General features: G+C 43.7%; 2 protein-coding genes across 2 annotated transcripts; one reads left to right on the top strand and one right to left on the bottom strand.

Moving 5' to 3' along the window:
• Positions 1-8,254: 8,254 nt before the first annotated feature.
• Positions 8,255-10,099, bottom strand: BORCS6 (BLOC-1 related complex subunit 6). The gene is given in 5 exon segments (XM_038132151.1): positions 8,255-9,660; positions 9,662-9,740; positions 9,743-9,914; positions 9,916-9,987; positions 10,034-10,099. Coding segments are annotated over 5 exon segments (1,125 nt in total). The 3' UTR covers positions 8,255-8,924.
• Positions 9,732-12,107, top strand: PNRC1 (proline rich nuclear receptor coactivator 1). The gene is made up of 2 exons (XM_038133097.1): positions 9,732-10,478; positions 11,039-12,107. The coding sequence occupies exons 1-2, from the start codon at positions 10,098-10,100 to the stop codon at positions 11,477-11,479; spliced, it is 822 nt and encodes a 273-aa protein (XP_037989025.1). The 5' UTR covers positions 9,732-10,097; the 3' UTR covers positions 11,480-12,107.
• Positions 12,108-18,289: the final 6,182 nt, after the last annotated feature.

Here is an 18,289-nt window from a genome sequence, read left to right on the forward strand (position 1 = left end):
TGCTTCTAACTATGGGCCTCTTTCCTCGGGCCAACCCAACCACCAGCACAAGCAGCGCACTTTCGTGGGCTGCGGGTCAACATGATTTAAGTGGTAGCAGCTGCAAACCCTCCCTGAGCATTTCCCTTATCTCAGCTGTGTGCATCTGGCTGGAACACCCTTTCTTCTCCACAAGGATTCCTCCCTTGTGCTGAGCAACTGTCTGTGCAGTGGGACAAGGCTGGGAATCAATGCAGCCAAAAAAACAAATAAGTCTTCCACTCCCTCCTTGCTTGGCTCAGCTGGGTGGAGTTCCTCACTCTGTTTTGTTTTGTGGCTGCACAAGGAGTCTGGATAAACTCAGAGGGAAATGCAGTGGATGAAAAGGAACAAGTGGGCATGACTCGGGCAGGAGAGGAGCTGTTCAGGCTGCTTTAACACATGCCTGGCATTGCAGACAAATATTAAAACAGAGCCTCAGATTTTCTTAGGTTTGTGATCTACCAAGGAAATCTGGGTCAGCTTTATGTGTAAAGCTGAACTAATTGAAGTTAGAACTGACATTATTAATCGATCTTGAAACAAACATGTCAGTTATACTAAACAAAAAAATGAGGGGGGAATTTTACTGCTGTGTCTCTTCAGATTTGCAATATAGGAAAGATAAACTCAGGACAGTTCTCACATAACCACAGACAGCAAACTGGGGTTATATCCCCTATTGTTCCTGATCTAGCTATGTTTTGTTCCATCTGTTACTGACACGCAGGGTCACCATAAACAATTTTTTTTTTAGTTTTGGGTGGCAAAACTACATCTACAAAAATTAGCAATTTTTTTTTTCTACAGGGTGAGGGCTACAAAGGATGGTTCAATTACATTCATCGTCATCTGTTTAATGTCAAATATTATTTTCTTCTACATGACCCATAACATCCAAAACCCTGATAAGTAACTGTCTATCCAGTTTCAACAGCATTAGTCACCTTGGAGATACAGAAATTTCTGTATCAGGTGGCCTGCAGTGAGTACTTGCCAGCCCCGCAGATCCACCCCAGACAATCTGTGGTGGTACAAGCAATCTACCACCTGGCCTATTTATTCTTTATTCTACCTTCTAAAGAAACCTGGAGCCGAGCTTGCAGAGCTCCCTGTGGGATCGCTGATCTCTTTGTGCCTTAAGGGCATGCCACTTCTGCAGCAGCTCGAAAAAACTGTTCTGCAGTGAGAACTCACTTTCAATCGCACCTGCTATTGAATAGGTTGCCAAAATACAAGTATTTCAGCCTACTAGCACACTGGCTGAGCCAACACGATGTACACACAAAGTACATTTGTTAATTTACTTTCTTAGAAGTTGTTCAGAACAAGTGTAACCTGGAAAAAAGAATCTACTAACCAGGAAGGAAAGCTGAGAATGAAAAAAAAGGCCTCAGTAGTAGCATTCCCTGAGTGAACTGTTAAGAACTGAAAAGGGGAAAAAAAAAAAAAAAAAAAAAAGCCTAACACATAAAACAGTGTAACAGAGAAACCTTTTGATAGGACTCCCCAGTGTTTGCATCATCCAGCTACCTTTTCACAGAAGTAATACAGGTTTTCTAGCAGGCAGCAGTGACAAGTCATGCTGCTGTACGTCCATCATGCATGTGTAACACGGAGTTATGTTCAATCCAGAAAACTTCTGTTTCCCAGGTATTGTGCAAATGGATATCAGCAGGATACTTAATTCAAAGTCTCATTACAGATTGGTAGAGAAACAAATATAGTTTTGTCCCACTCTTGTTTTGTCTGTTAGCCAAGCTGAACTATTTCTGATACAAAGAGTTAACCCTTATCTTGAAGCACAGCTTATAAATAATCAAGGACAAACAGCATGCACAAGTGATTTCACAACTGTAAATGCTGATGAATGAATGCCGCAACCAAAAATTCCTACGGTGCTACGTAAATTCCAGTAGTCATCAACAAGTTACACAAACTTTCTGGTTTATATTAACACATAAGGGAAACATGTTCCATGACTCCTACTTTACTGAGTGTCCCAATCAGTTGCCTCACTGTTCAGTTAAAGTGTAAGAAACAGACCCTAGCACTGGGCTGAAGTCTTTGCAATCATTGCTGATGGGTATTTTACATACTAAGATTGTACATACTTATTAAGATCTGCACAGCTGACCATTATTAAAAACTGAATTTTAACAACTTTTAAGCTTGACTTTTTACAGCTGTTCTACCCAATACAGTCCAACATTAATTTTTGTTTTGAAACAGATGTTTTATCCCTTATGTAGAATTAGTGTTTTGGTCATGATTTGCATTTTTTCCATTGTCTGTGCAGCACAGACAGTATGAATAATTTTGTTAAAAAGGAATTGATTTGCCATATTAAAGTATGTACATATGATTCTTAGTGAACAAAAGAAAGGAACTGCTTTGGCATATCTTATACTCCAAACATTCCATCCCATCCTTTTTTACCACTATTTCTTTCCAAGGTCTGTTGCAGGTAATAAATATAACACATCCCATTGAGTTTCATAACTTCCACAAAAATACATCCAGCTCTTTGTAAAGTCAGCAAAAGCCCTGTGTGAATGCATGCCAAAATGTGGGCAGGAGACCAGAATTTCTTTTAGCAGTAGCCTTACTACAGTATTTACTTAATCTTTCTATGATTAAAAAGAAAAACAATACAGTTTGCTTTGGGGACTTGCACATATTGCATCACCTCACCATGTCACATCCTATTTGGTGTTCTAGAAAGCCAGTACTGGGAGCCTACGTAAGCAGCAGCTGATTGATTTGCACCTCTCTTACCAGATACATCACAGCACTCACAGTTATACTAGTCTTATTTTGCAAGTAGTTTGTAATTTTTATTTGCATTTGTTGGCCTATTGTTAAAATAAATAAGAACCAAATAATGACCTAGCTCTCTCCAATTACAGATATTAAATTTTTCTATAATGCCTCCTGTTTAGTATAATTATCTGCTATATACATAGTTTCTGATTTGCCAGTGCCTGTGGTTTGATTTTAAAGCAAGCAGTTGGTGGTGGCTATTCTGGATACAAGAAGCATGGCAGAAGACAGCAGCAAGGAATTACAGAAGAAAGCATAAGGTAATTTATTGTGACATTTTAAGGGCTAAAGGAATGTATGACATCAAAAGAAAATAGATCAGGTAGGCAGCAGAAGCATCGGCCAGAACCTGCAGATAGCCATTTGAAATTTGAGGCAAACAGAAATGAAAAACAACAAGGGCAGCCAGGCAACTGAGCTAATAAGGCTGGTGCTTTGCCAGTTCGATAACACAGATGTAGTAAGTCATGCAATTGCAGACAGAAGATAAGTGGGATCAAAGAACAGCACCGAGAACTGATGAGGTCCAGAACAAGGTTTTGCCGGGGGAAATGGGGTACAGCTTGTGGCTGTCGAAAATGGTGAACGGGGCAGGGGAAGGAGGGGGTGGGGACATAGTTGTAACTTTCCAGTTCCTCTCAGCAGACAAAAGAAAGCTGATGGCAGCAGAGCAGGAGAGATGAAAGGCTTGTAGTTGCACATCTCTTTCTTTAAAGAGGGAAACAAAACCAAACTAGATCGGTATCATCAACTATAAATGGCATGCAGGAAGAGTTTTGGAAAATGGAAAATCACAATGTTGCTCAGTGGTGAGAAACTCCCCATCCCTTCCAGCTGAGGACACGTCACTGGAAAAGTCCCAGTCTGGGGGAAAAAGAATCCTCTGAGTAAACAAATTGCATAGGCAGTGAAAACAGAAAGTGGAACAAAGTCAAATGATACTTTGGCTTTAAAGGAGTTTATTTTCAGGTTAGCATTTCCTTGAATGGCATCAGCTCAAGTTCAGACAAGAAAAATCTCATTGCAGTGAAAATGGCTGGTAAACTTCACTGCTGGTAAAAGCCCATTGAAAGAAAGTTCATTTATTAAAAATCTAGGATTTCAACCTGAGAGTTCTTGAATTTTCAGCTACTGAGTGTAGTAAAATGATCCCACTGACAAACCAGATACCCAGGATTGGGCAAGTTTGTGGATTTTTTTTTTCCCCCTTAATTTACATGTATTTCTAGACAAAGAAGTCCTTAACTAAACCCTTCTAAACAACTCCCTGGGCATGGCTCTTTGTCTTGCAAGCAAGTTCAGTGGTGAGAATTTTTCCAGCTTGTCTATAAAGAAAACAAGGGGAAAACTTTCTCAGTGACAATGAGACAAGAAATACAGTGTTGAAAAAAATTCTAGAATTCTTACCTCTCTAACTAGCATTCATAAAAACAAAAATACTGACATAAATTATTACCCTTCTCTGATAAAAATCTACTTTCAACAAAGGTACTTCATAGTAATTAATCACAGCAACGTTAACTCAAATTCTGGAAACAATTACAGTGGTAGCACTTTGCAGCTGTAATTGAGGAAAATAATCAAGATACTTTTACCTTTGCTTTTCTGCTCCCCCACTTAATAACTGCTGCTGTGTCCTGGCTTATGTATATGACAGTCCAACCCTGGTAGCAAACCTATTCACATTCTCTCCGATTTGGGAAGAGGATCAATTAAGAGTCTTTGGGCAAAGAGGTTATGAGTTTTTTGTTTGTTTATCATATAGCTTCGAATGTGTATAAATAGTAGAAGGGAAACAGAACTTCAGGAAGGTTTCAAATTTTGGTTATAATTTTCTTGTCACAAGATAAGGGTAATGTTACTGCTGTTGCAACAGGGGGCACAAGGATCTTGACTGCTAAGGTGGGAGCTCAGGGCTCAAGTCCATTGATCACATCTCTAGTTTTGGAGCTTCAAACAACAGAGAGCCACAGTGACAAAAGCTTTCCTGAGGTAGTGAGCTGAAGGGGCAAATGTGAAATTCAGTCGCGTTTCAATTCCTGCATCTGACGCAGTTACTGCATTAAGCTTTCTAAAAGAGAAGCGTCATCAATTTTCCATGTGTGCTCTTACATGCATGCAGGAGGTTCCAGGATGTGGCTAGGCTGGGGACAATGCCAGAAGTACAGACAATGCTCGCAAAAATGTACTAATTGGACTAATTCATACTTATTATAGGAATGTTCTTTTCTCTAAGTAATTTTCAGGCAACAAAACCAGGTTGTGACAGTATTGTAAACATGATCTGCTGTTCTTTTAAAGTTCTTTTTTTCATGAGTACACACTGCGGTTGATCAGGACAAGGTAGTGTGGCATCTGACAGCCAAAACCTGTCTTATGTTGGATGATACCTATTGCAAGAGATGTCTGTCTCTCCAGTTTTGGCTAACACATTTTGCTAGAAGAATTAATCTTACTCCTCTGGAGACCTGTTGATAATTTAGAAGCCTTGCCATTTTTTGTCTTTTGGTAATACAACCATGCTGTTTGAAACCATTTCAAAATAGTTGCATCTGTAATGCGAAGAGGTTTGTTCTTGGATTCAACTCACATGCTGTTCCTCACACTGGTAACTCCGTCAAGACCTTACTCATGGGAGTATGTACCACCTAAAAGCTGCTCATTGCAGCCAAAAATATTGCTTATTTTAGACACAAGACACACAAAGAGTTGATGTATTTACTTATTGAACATTTGATGCAGTTAAGCAACACTGGGGGAAAAGTCTTAAAGGTGAAGTATTGGTGAAGTTAATTCTTGCTTTGTGTGACCGTGTTTTTTCTCAGCTGTAGTAAGGTTTTATCTGGTAAAGCTTCTTTAAATAGCACTGATATAGAAGTGGATCAGAGTCAGGGAACAGAAAACCTCACAAAGGAAGGAAGACTAAAAATGCACTGAATGAAGCAGAACCAACCATACCTTAATCAGAAAAAGGATTTCCACAGTCAGACCTCACACTTGAAAAAAAAAAAATCATCAGACTAAGCCAATTCCTAATGGAGTGGTGGTTCTCAGAGTAATCATTCCTAGTCCGCAAATGATTCTGCATCCAGCTTCGATTAGTGCAACACACATCATTATATTTTGTTAATTTTCTTCCCTGACCTTGCCCATCTTGTTACAATGAAAGTTCACTTGGCAGCTGAAAAGGAAAGCGAGCAATTGTAACACTGAGTGACTAAGCAAGAAAATACGGCAAGCCATTTGAAGGTCTTGGAAAACCCAAACGTGGTTTTACACTGCTCACCCACAGACTAAGCAAAAAAGGCAAAAAGAACTTGTAAGTTTTCACTCTCAACATCTAAAAGCTAGAAGGGGCTAGAATTAACACAGGATGTGCACAAGAAAGCCTGGACTGGGATCTAAAGGGCAGCACAGGAGCTTACGGCTGCAGAAGGACCAGCTTCACCAGAAGCAACAGAGCTGCACATAGCTCACAGGGATTCACATGGGATTTCAAGGGCAGGGCTGCCACCAGAGCTGCGCTGACAGACGCTGGCAAGTGTCACCATTCCTGCAGCAATGGAGGCTGGTATGGACAGGGGGGCTGAGAACTACAGCAGCCATGAGGTTACCAACCGATACCAATTGTAGGGGCACAGAACAGGCTGACATAAATTTGGCTGTGCCTACCCCAGGGACGGAAAAGGCACAAGGCAGACTCCAGGGAACAGGAGGAGTCACTTCAACAAGTTCAGTTAAATCTGCCCTTCAAAAAAAGCTGATGTGTTCAGAAAAATATTAAAAAAACAAACCCAAACAGCATAATTACTGCTTTCTTCATGCTTGCAATTCACTAGTCAGTCATTCCTTTTTCATCACATGAATGACATCACTGTCAGAAATTATTGCCTGAGGACCTAGACTGAAACCAGCTCTGCAATCACATTAAAAGGTCTCTGTGCAGATGCAGAAGGAGAGTTTAAATTAGCTTTCAAATTATTTTTCCAAATAAGAAACACAGTAAGTGAAACACCTCAACAACAACTAACCACTAACAATTAAAAACATAAAAGTAATAACTTTATTCTACAGACTCAACAATTTTAGTAAGGAATTAGCATTGAATGAAGATGACTGCAAATGAAAGACTATCAAACCCCAAGAGTGTACTGAAACACTTTAAAGGCTTCCACCTTAACTTGTATGAGTGAGGAGTAGCTGTACATAAGTGGCTACACAAATAAGCTTGCAGGTCTTTCCTGTACATTTCAACAGTACTCACAAATTGTGCAAGATCAACCTTTGGTGTTCGCTCTTGGTGTATACCAAACACACTTAGCAAAACTGCTGCATATGCATAATAGACGAGTTCAAATTTTCCCAGGAATAACAAAACTACTAAAAGTGCAGCTGCTGCTGTGGAATTAGGTAATCTTTAGTGTCTTCTAGGCCCATGGGAAGCAGCAGCAGTTCAGTTCTTTTTCTTCCTCCTAACTTCTCTTAGGCCTCTGGTCCCCTCCTGGAGCCACAGCTATTCCCGAGCAGACAACACCAGAGAGAGCCCTACCTTGGCACAGCCCAATCCCAGTCTTGTCCCGTTGCTAGGCCTACAAGGCCACAGATGAAACACATCCCAGTGCTGATGGGAAGACATGGCCATGACAAGGGGCTCAAAACAGGGCAGAGACTGGAATCCTGCAAAGCAGGGTGGCATTAGCAATAATTATTTTGTTATAATTCAGTATTGTCTGTGTGCAGAAGCACAGGGTATCACAGCGTCCATCCCTCACCTGGCGTTTTTGAGGAGATTATGGTGGAGTAGCAGCTCTGCCCATCATAAACATGTCTGCTCTTCAACCACAGGTACAGGACTAGAGCAGTATTTCTGGCTACCTTCATTCCAATGTTTTTAGGAGCCACTGGTCACCAAAAGCACTATTACACTTACATAAGATTATTGATCATTTTTCTGCTGAAATCTTGTTACAGGGACATTTGTGACCCAAGCAGATTGCCAAGAGCATCACCTAAGAGGCTTTTTACATAGGAACATTAGCGAGTAGAGAATTGAGGACTTTCAGGTCTCAGAGGAAACACTCCCTGATATAGCAAAACCTCTTACTGCCTCAAAACTCCCTGATATAGCAAAACCACTTCTGCACACTGTGATTCGTATACAAAAGCTTCAAGTTATACAAATAAATTATTCCAAAGTAGTCATTTTATGTCAGTCATACACCCACATAATGTCACCATGTACTCCTATTCCTCATGTAATTAGATATTTTCCCAATTGGAAATAAAAAAAAAAAAAAAAAAAAAAAAAACAAAAAAACAAAAAAGCAAACTACAAAATAACAGGATAATTTCACAGTGATGCCATTTAAACTTTTACACTGTGAAAACTGTAAAGATTAAGAGGCAAAGCACATTTCATCTGAAAGCTTTTATTTAAAACTTTGCTTATGATTTGTTCTTATCTGAATCTCAAATATCTTCCATGGACTTTATATTCTTCTCAGAAAACAAATGTCTTTGCTATATGTTTAGCAAATGTCTTTGCTAAACTTACTCTTATCTTAAAACTGTGTCCTGTAAGAAACAGTGGTGTTCAGTGAGTTTATTTGCTGTAAAAACATAGGTGAGAATTACTCTTCAGGCTCCAAATCAACTAGAAATAATCACAGATGCATGTAAGCATCAAGCAGGTACTCACAAGAATTTTGAATTTGATTTTTTTAAAAAATTAAGAGCTACTTTTAATTAATACTCGTTAGTTTCTCTTGGCTCTCAATAAATAGAAAGCGTAAGGAATGTGGAATCCAAATTCTTTAATGGAGCTGAAGCTAAAAAGCACCATCTGCCATGTACCCCGCGGTTTTCAACCCGGACTTTTTCCTTCGTCCGTCGCAAGAATTTCCCTTCGTCCAGATCAACACCGGCGATCTGGCCACTGCTGCCGGCGAGTCACGCACGGGGAGAGCGAGCGAGGATGTGCAGGTGGGAGCTACGGACGCCGTGAGCCGCGGGGGCCGCCGGAGCGAGAGAGCAGCAGCCCCAGGCCCCCGCTGCCGGCACGGGAGGAGCGGCGGCGGGAGCAGCTACTTGCAGAGCCCCTCCAGCCGCTCCAGCGTGCCCTTCATGTCACGGATGCGCTTGGCCAGGGCGGGCACGGGCTGCATGGCGCGGTCCAGCTCCTCGCAGCGCGCCACCAGTGCGTACATGGCGCGGATGCTGAGGTCGGCCGCCTCGCCCAGGCTCTCCACGCCGTCGCGGTAGGTCTGGATGCAGCCGACGCTGAGCGCCGTCAGCGCCTGCAGCCCGCAGTGCACGTTCCGCAGCAGTTCATCCACCTGCGCCGCCACCTGCCCGGCCAGGGCCACCACGTCCTGCAGCGCCCCGGGGTCGATGGCGGGGATGGAGGACCCGCCGCCCCCCGCCGCAGACTCGCCCCGCGGGGCGCCGCTCAGCCGGATCCGCCGCTCCAGGTTGTTGGCTACGAACTGGGTGAGGCGCCCTTCGCGCAGCACCGTCCCCTCCAGCTCCAGGGCGCTGGCCAGCGTCGCCCGCCGCCCCTCCGACAGCTGCCGCCCCGGCACCGCCGCCCCTCCGCCGCCAGCCAGGCTGAGCGCCTCCAGGCTCCGCTCGTCCCGCCCCCGCCCCTCCGGCGGCGCGGCGACCGGGCCCGGCTCCTCCATGGCGAGCGACGCGTGCCCGCCCGCTGCCGCCGCCCACCGGGGGCGCGCCGACGCCTGTTTACGTCTCTCGCGATTGGCTGAGGGGCCCGGGGAGGCGCGGCCTCGGCTGTCCGTGCGCATCCCGATTGGCCGGTGGCGCACCGCCCGCCCGCCGCGCACTGCGAGCCCGTGACTCGGAGACCGGGGGCGGGCCTGCCCGGATTGGGCGGCCCCTAGGGGAGGCGTGGCCCCGAGTGTTTGTGTCGCTTTCCATTGGCTGGAGCGAGGGCAGAGAGGCCGCCGCTCCGCCGCGATTGGCGGGGCGGGGCGGAGAGGGGCGACGCTGGCGCCGTCGGCGCACGGCGGTTGGCGCGGGGGCGGAAGTGGGCGGGACGCACCCGGGTAACAACACCGGGGAGCTGCTGGTGGCTCGCCTCACTCCCCCGCCATGTTCTCCTAGCGGCGGCTCTGGTTGCGCCACCACTTCCTTACCCCGTCACAAAGCCCGGGCAGACCCTCCCCAGCAACCCGACCCGCTCGTCCCTGCTTGGGCTTGACCCCTCTCCCCGGCACAACTCTGGGTACCCACGTCCTACCATGGTTACCACCACGGCGCCGCCGCCCTTCTTGGCTCGGATCTCGGCGGGCACCGAAGACCCGCGGCGGCTGCCGCCCTCCGCCCTGCTCCAGCGCCTCCGGCGCGGGGACAGCAACTGCGAGAACCAGCCCAGCTGCTGCCTGGCGGGCCCGGGGGGCAGCGCCCGCCCCGCGCTGAAGAGGGTGCGGCGGAGAAAGGGAAAGGTCCGGCCCGGCCCCGCGGGGCTTCTGCCCAGCCGCTACCAGCAGTACCAGCAGCACCGCGCCGGGCTGGGGAGACGGACGCCGCTCGGAACCGACTTGGTGACGGACGCCCCCCCGGCGGAGCCCCCTGCGCCTGCTCCCTCGAGACCCGCGCCCGGCAAACCCCTCAGGAAGGAGGTAAAGACAAGGCTGCGGTACTTCCCCTCACTTCAGCCCGCTCCCGGTGCCCGGCGAGCCGGCCGACGGTTTTCCCTTTCCCTCGGGGTGGGGGGGGAACAGCGAGCGGGGCGCCCCCTCAGAGCGGAGCGGGGGGGACCGGGCGGGGGGGGCGGCAGAGTTTCCGTTACGCTGGGACGGGGCGGGGCTGAGGGAGAACCGCGGGCGGCGATTGGCTGCCCGGCGCCCACCAATGGGCGGCCGGCGCTGCGCCCCAGCAACAAGCCGGATTTAGCCCTGCCGCTGGCCGCGCGCCAGCCCCGCCCCGCGCTCGCGAAGGCGGGACGTGCGTGGCGCGCAGCGCCCCATGGCGGCCGGCGGGGCTCCGCGCCCTCAGGCCGCCGGTGCCAGCCGAGCGGTGGGATGAGCTGTGGGATAAGCGAGAAATAGCGAGGAGAAGGCTTCTCGGTACCCCCTCCCCCTGCCGAGGTGGCCCCCGGCCCTTCAGTAAGTGTCGGGGGCGGTGAGGGAGCGCGGAGGAGAGGGGTCGTAGTTGACTTGATTGTTCTTTGTCTCCGCAGTTCTTAAAAAACAAGATGGGAAAGACAGAGAAGGCGGCCGTCTCCTACGGCCAGCCCGTTCACAGCTTACACCTGGGTGAACAACCAAAGATTAACAGGCAGAAGAGTAAGTGTAACACGCCAGTGACGAAGATCGCCTCGGCGAAAAAGATAGAGAACTTTTGGCAGGATTCTGTGTCGCCAGAAATAGTTCAGAAGCAGGAGAAAAAGCCACTTAAAAACACAGAAAACTTCAGAAATGCCAAGTCCAAGAAACCTATTGCCCTAAATGAAGTGAGCCAAAAAGAAAATTACGCTGGGGCAAAGTTCAGTGACCCACCATCTCCCAGTGTCCTTCCAAAGCCTCCCAGCCACTGGGTGGGTGGCACAGCTGAACTGTCTGACCAAAACAGGGAGTTGATGGCAGTCCATTTGAAAACTCTCCTAAAAGTTCAAGCGTAGTTTCCAAGATCTCTTGAGTAATTGGCAAAGAAAACTCCATCCAGGAAACTTAAACATGCCTTGTTGCAACAAAAATTGCAAAAGACTGTCAAGTCTTATAATCACATAAAAAAAAATCCTTGTATTATATTTTTTATGGTTGTGTAAATAGTGTACATCTTGTATTATGTGTATATTCTTGTTCATACTTTGAGAGGTACATTTTAGTTTTGTTATGAAAGGATGTATTTTGCACTGCCTGATTGGTAGATGTCTTGTATATAAAATATGGACAATTTTACGTGTGTGCTTGACACATGAAGACTTGACTTGCTTTGCACAAGGTAATGAAAATTTTGGAAGGAGAGTACAGCTTTCTGATTAAGGTTCCAGATCAAATGTGAATGTTCTATTCGTGCACTACTGACAATAGTTTTACATTCTGTCTCCCAATCAAGTATAAACACAGAATTTTCATACAAATGTGAAGTTTTGCCCTCTGCTCTGGAAACTATCTGGAATTCCTGTTCATCTGTTCGTTTTTAAAATTAACTGGAGTTTGACTAAAATTCCGACCCACCAATTTGAGCGCTGCTGATTTCTTTAAAAAAGTTTAAAAAAAAAAAACCAACAAGGAAAAAAAAAAAAAGGAAAGAGCAGAGCTTTCTGCCAAAAATTCAATTGGTCACTAAAAAATTAAATAAAACAATTTGGCCTCCCCTTATACATGTCTCTGTTTTTCTTTGAGTGTGTGTTTGTTAATTCAAGTATGCGAATTTAAATCACTTGATAGCCTTCTAGTGCCTTCGTAGAAATACTTCATCTTTTAACTACCTCAGGAAAAAATAGGAGATCAATAACACACCAAGAATTCCTTATGCTTAAAAAAAAAGCCGCCTTTGTGTCAAGTCAGTTCTAGGATTGTTTTGTTTGTTGAAAATTGAGAGCTCAAGCAAGTTGGGCACTTAGACAGTGAAATTCATCCGGTAATGCTCCTTAAATGTTTTCATAGTATGTGGCTATTAAACAAGTGAACACTGAAAAGTAAGCAGTGACAGAAAATGAATGGAGCAAGTCAAATGTTGAGTTTTTCACCAGATTTGTCTTTTGCTCATAGCTATGCTGGAAAATACATCCCACTGACTTAAAATTCTTAAGGAAGTGGACTGTGGATTAGTCTGACAGACATGTTGAGGATATAACAGATTTGCAGTTACTTTCTTAATCTAGTGTTTAAATAAGATTAATACTAGGAAGTATGTGAAATTTACATAAGATAGAAAAGCATTTTTAAGTTTTTGGAGCCACCAAAAAAAAAAAAAATACACTCTCTGTACTCTGGTGTCCTAGGAGGGGAGAGGTACGTAGGAAGGAAATGGCAGCTTGTATCTGACTGAGGTGGCTCCGTAGTGTGAGCAGCATCCTCAGAGATACAGATTGAGCAGTGTTACGAGTGTTCATGCTGCATGTGCTGCAGCTTTGGTCTAGAGCATCGCTGCAATTGGCAGGATTCCTTAGTACAGCTCTGACATGAGCTTGGTCAAAAGCTCAAAAACTTGGGCTTTTTGGCTTGCTTGTAGATGTTGGTTATGTAATTGTAAAATTAGGCTATTTAGCTATCCATGTTCTAAACTAAGGGTTGATACAAAATTTTGGTTTACCCTGAAGAATGAGAGGTTCACTGTCTTGCAAAAGAGACTGGTGTTGGTGTACTCGAGGTCAGTGTGTGGCTTCAACAACCCAGTTTCCTGCCTAATCTAAATACTCTCTAATTTAGTGTCCCCCATCTTCTGTTCTAAAAACGAACAAAACCCCTCCTGGTTTTCTGTTTGTGGGATTTTTTTAAAAATAAACAGTATTAGGGCAAAGAAAAATGACAGTGGAATCTCGCCGAGGATGATTCAAGGAGACTGTAAGTCCGAGTTTGCTATATTTGGTAAATGCTGTATTGATCTGCCGTTGTGCCTTTTTTTTTTTTTCATTTTTTCTTTTGCCTGGGTGTCACCCACGTGAAAAGCAAAACGTCTTAACAATTACCCATAGCTTTAGGCAGTGGTTAATTTTGTCTGGTCAGCGTGAATCTTGCTAACTAGCTTGACAAGAGGGCGTTTCCATCAGCCAGTGGGTTGGCATTGTTTAGAAGGATGTGTCCTTTATCCCCTTGATTATTATCTCATTGCCAACAGCCTCTTCCCTACCTTTAAGAGCTTACAGAGTGAATGCTAGTTCTGATCCTGGATAAAATTCATCAAAGTCACATACCTCTGTTCCTGCCCTGATTTGCCAACGCATCCCTTAGGGTTAAAGAATTCATTAAATGTTGAATGTTAATTGCCAATAGTTCTCAGCTCCTCAGTCAGTTCTTTGAGAGCTGGTGGTTGAGACTTCTGAAGTGTTGGGAACTTAAAACTTCCCATAATTTGTTGGACCCTAAAGGGTAAGATAACAATCTGGTCTTTCTAAATAGTAGCAAAACACCCGAAGCTTATTTAGCACACATCTGTGTCAATGATGCCGCAGAGGTGTTGGAGCACTTCATGTTTCTGTCTTCCTGAGATCTTGGGGTTGAGCCCCTTCCTGCACAATGGACAGGTTTGTATCTTAGACCTAACATGCACTTCAACATGACCAGCTGAAAATAAAGATGTAGTTGTCATTCCAGGACCATATTCTGCACCTTACTTGTCACTTTCCTGCTTTTTTTCCTGTATTTTTCTAGGCTTTTTTTCCTTTATGTTTCTACAATATCATCTTAGAGGGATTATCACTCTCAAGACTTCCCTTCACTTCGACAGATTCCTTATCCGTTTCCTGAAGAGGAGCCATGGACATACTTTCTTTTGAGTTCAGAGCCAGCAAAACATTAGTGTCACATTTGGAGGGTTTGTTTGCAGTGTAATCTAAAATTATGGAGTGACACTTAAGGAGTGACCAGCCTATAAGGAAGAAAATGAACAAAATTAGTGGATGTGTTATCAGCTAGTCATGTGTTTGCTGTACAGGAATTAAATAAATACCTTATTAAATCTTCTGAGGTCATTAAGGAAACAGAACATTAGCTCCTCAGATAATGGAAATCGTTTCTGTTTGAAAGTCTAGTGCAATGCTGTGGAGAACTCCCGGGGAACCTACTGAGAATTAACTTCCACCTTACTTTTAAACAGTTAAATGTTAGGCCTTGATGGTCCTGAAATTTAGCTCTCATGGAGGACAGAAGTATCTGTTGTTGGGCTCTCATGCGTGGCTAAGGCTCAGCCCATTGCACAGCTTCATTAATAATGGCTGACTTGGTGCTCTAAGGCTGAAATGTTTCTGCCTCCTAATGCAACAGGAGCTAGAAATCCTCTGTGCATTTGAACTCTGTTACACCAGGATCTCTTCAAAGATTTTGCTGAATTCTGCTGAATACTTAAGCAATCTGCATATGAGACTGTAAATTTAATTAAATTCCATCTGATTAATATTTTATCCAAGGCATGTAATTTTAAACTGTACTTTAATTATTTTCAGATTATTTTTAAGCTTTTGCATTATGAAACATTTGGTAACTGTCACACTTGAGGATTTTTTTCTTATTTAGACAGTTTTGAAATCAAGTACAAAGCTGTGTGGATTATATAAAGCCTGAAGATTATCGATTATGTTTCGTTGTAATTATGAAAATAAGTTTACCTTTGTTTTCTACATAGAGTCATAGAATCATAGAATGGCTTGGATTGGAAGGAGCCCTAAAGATCACCTAGTTCCAACCCCCTTGCCATGGGCAGGGACACTCCTCTAGACCAGGTTGCTCAAGGCCCCATCCAACCTGGCCTGGAGCACCTCCAGGGATGGGGCATCCACAGCTTTCTCTAGGTAATCTGTTCCAGTGCCTCACCACCTTTATAGCAAAGAACTTCATAATATATGAATATTATGAACTTTGAAATATCTAATCTAAAAGTACTCGCTTTCAGTTTGAAGCCATCCCCCCCTGTCCTGTCCCTGTATGGTCTTGTAAAAAGTCTTCTCTCCATTTTTCTTGTAGGTTCCCTTCAGGTTCTGGAAGGAAAGTCTTGACAATTCCATTATGCAGTTAATCGCATTCCTTATTTTCTTCTACAACTTCTTGTTCTCTTTGAATTTTGATTTTACAATGCATTCTTTAAATATTTTTTTTCATCTTATATGCTTGACTGAACTTTTTAAGGGGATTTTATTTTCTGTTGTAATTTCTGAGATGGTTTTCTGTTAGGAGTAGACTGATTCTTATCCGAACGAGGCTATGATGTAAGTAAGGTAAAATTGTAAAATGTAAACATCTACTGTGAAAAACTGATGCCACCTTGTTGAACAGGAACTACAGTGTTAAATATTTTTTGATAACGAGAAATAAATATTTAGTTGCTCTTTCAGTAGAAAAGATAGATGAAGGGCATATCCATCAATTAAGGAGAAATACATTATCCAATAAAAGGACCTAAGTGCTGAAGTTGAGCAATAGAATGTTATCAGCAATTTTGAGGCTGTGAACTTTCTGGATTGCTCTGAGTGTGGTAGAATGTTATCAGAGCTAAGACAGGAAGGTCAACAATTCAGCCGAATTTGAAAAAGTTTCCTGAGGAATTAATTTGCATAATCAACATGTCTTAGCAGAGTCTTCCCCTGTGTTGAAGTCATTCCTCTCTTTTTTTCCTATGGGGTAATAAAATCTCATTTGTTCAACTCCCAGAAAACAGATTTTGCAGAGCCCTGACTCACTTGGAATGCTGCATTGGTACTTTTATTTAACATTAGCCTAGTGACATTACACAAGTGTGTGGCAGATGCACCACTTAGTCTGAGTGGTTCATTAACCCTTGTCTTCAGTTTGAGAACTAGGCTGGTTACATGCACTTAGAGTGTAGGTTGCCAGTGGTGAGTAAACTGGTGTAATTTCCCTAAATTATACCTGGAAGAGGAAGTGTTTGGGGATCCAGGACTTTTCTCGTATTTATACAGTCAGACTTTGCTGTCTCTTTTGTTGTAGTTCAGGAAGTGGCTATATGTATTTCAAGAAGTGGTGTAATCATCCTGGCCATTGTGCCATTCTTAAGGTCATAAAGCAAAAGGTTTTGAGTAGATTGCTGTTTGTATTAAAGATGCCATTTGCTCCTTTAATGAAGCGGTGTGCTTTCATCAAGTAGGCCTTTGAACCCTTTAATTTGCCAATGTCCTTATAAGTGGTGATGGCAATGGCCATCAAAATAAAATTTACTTTGTTTTTCATTTCCTGAAACGAGACCTAGAGCTACAGTTAATAAAGGGCTTAATACAGAGAGTCAGGCATTCCTCTAGTTTCTCTCATCACCTGATTCTTGTGTCCTTCACTGCCTAGTGACATAGCTGCACAACAAAGAATAAGGTGTGCCCTTACTTAAAATGATCTGTAATTTGCTTCTGTGTGTATATAGCATGAAGCTTTTCTAAGTTTTATTCCTAGCATCAGGATATTCACAAATTGTATGTTATCATATTTAGAATAGCAATAAGTCATTGTAGGAATTAATGAAGTCGTAACTTGATGGACCTTGTTCAAATTTTAGACATTCTTTGTATGCAAGTAATAAAAAAGGGATCATGTTTCTTTGTGCCCCTTCTCCTTTGTACTAGGAGTGAAAAAGGAAAAAAATGGCGAGACAGGGAGGGAAAAAATACCCTGAAAAACAAGGTCAACTAAGAGATGAGAGAAGCAGTGTAGATGTCACCATTATTTAATGTTGGAAGGAAAGATACTGCAAGAAAAAAATATCTCTTGAGGTAGCTGACGTTATTGCAAATTTAAGGAATTTTAATGGCTAGATGAAACTCAGTTTGCTTCTACTTCTTGATTGGGACCATCTGGAGAATGACCATATGAGATGGCAGACATTGTAACTGTCTTTTTCTCTGACTGCTCAGTACCTACTGTTCATTACTAGAAATTACACCTTGGTGCAGCATTCTTAATGGTTAGTGCTGCTTCAAGTGTCACAAAATGCTGCAAAAGTGCTTACTGCTCTCAGGTTTTCACAGTGTTTCAGAAGCAGCCAGATAAAGTATGTACATTACTGTATGTTAGAAGCCTACTGTATGTTCTACAGCTGGGAATACAGGCATGCTAGAAGGGAACTAGCTGGCTTGAGATCCCTCTGTAGGCTGGTCATTCACCCAGAAAGTGAGCCATAGTGTCTGGAGGTCCAGCCAGGTTTTGCCTTTGCCAGTACATATGGTTTGTTGTGTGTGTGACCTGCAAGTCTTCCTTATCTCACTGTATAGTATGTAAAATGCAGCTAATACAAGGTTCTGCTTAGAAATGTTTGTGGTTTGATAGGACTGGTGAGATAAATCAGCATGCACCTAGGTTTTGTGCGGTATTCAGTTTTATTGCACAATAGTTTTAGTAATTTGCACAATAAAGATGACAATAACACTTTTTTCCACCCTTTTTTTGGACCCTTTGATACAATATATAATCTGTACACACCACTGTCCTCTCCCCATGACCAGCAGTGGGGTGGCTGATGATAAATCAGCCGTTTCTGTTCATTAGCTGCTGCTCTCTGCTGCTGCACAAACATGCTGCAGCCAGCAGCTGGCTGAGAGGGCCATGGACGCGTGCAGTATCCTCAGAGTTCCTTGAGTTTACATTTGCTTTATCTTTAGCCTTTTATTAGATCCTGGAAGAAAGAGAGAGGCCCAGTCTTTCCCAAGAGAGAACATCTTCCTCCAGGAGGACAGAACGTGCAATTTGTGACTGATCCAGTTTTTGTCTACCACCTCAAGCCTTCCCATCACTTTCCCCAACTGTTTTCTTTACTTTTCACTACAGAT

This window comes from Motacilla alba, chromosome 3, assembly GCF_015832195.1.
Source record: "Motacilla alba alba isolate MOTALB_02 chromosome 3, Motacilla_alba_V1.0_pri, whole genome shotgun sequence".
In the NCBI taxonomy this organism is placed as follows: Eukaryota; Metazoa; Chordata; class Aves; order Passeriformes; family Motacillidae; genus Motacilla; species Motacilla alba.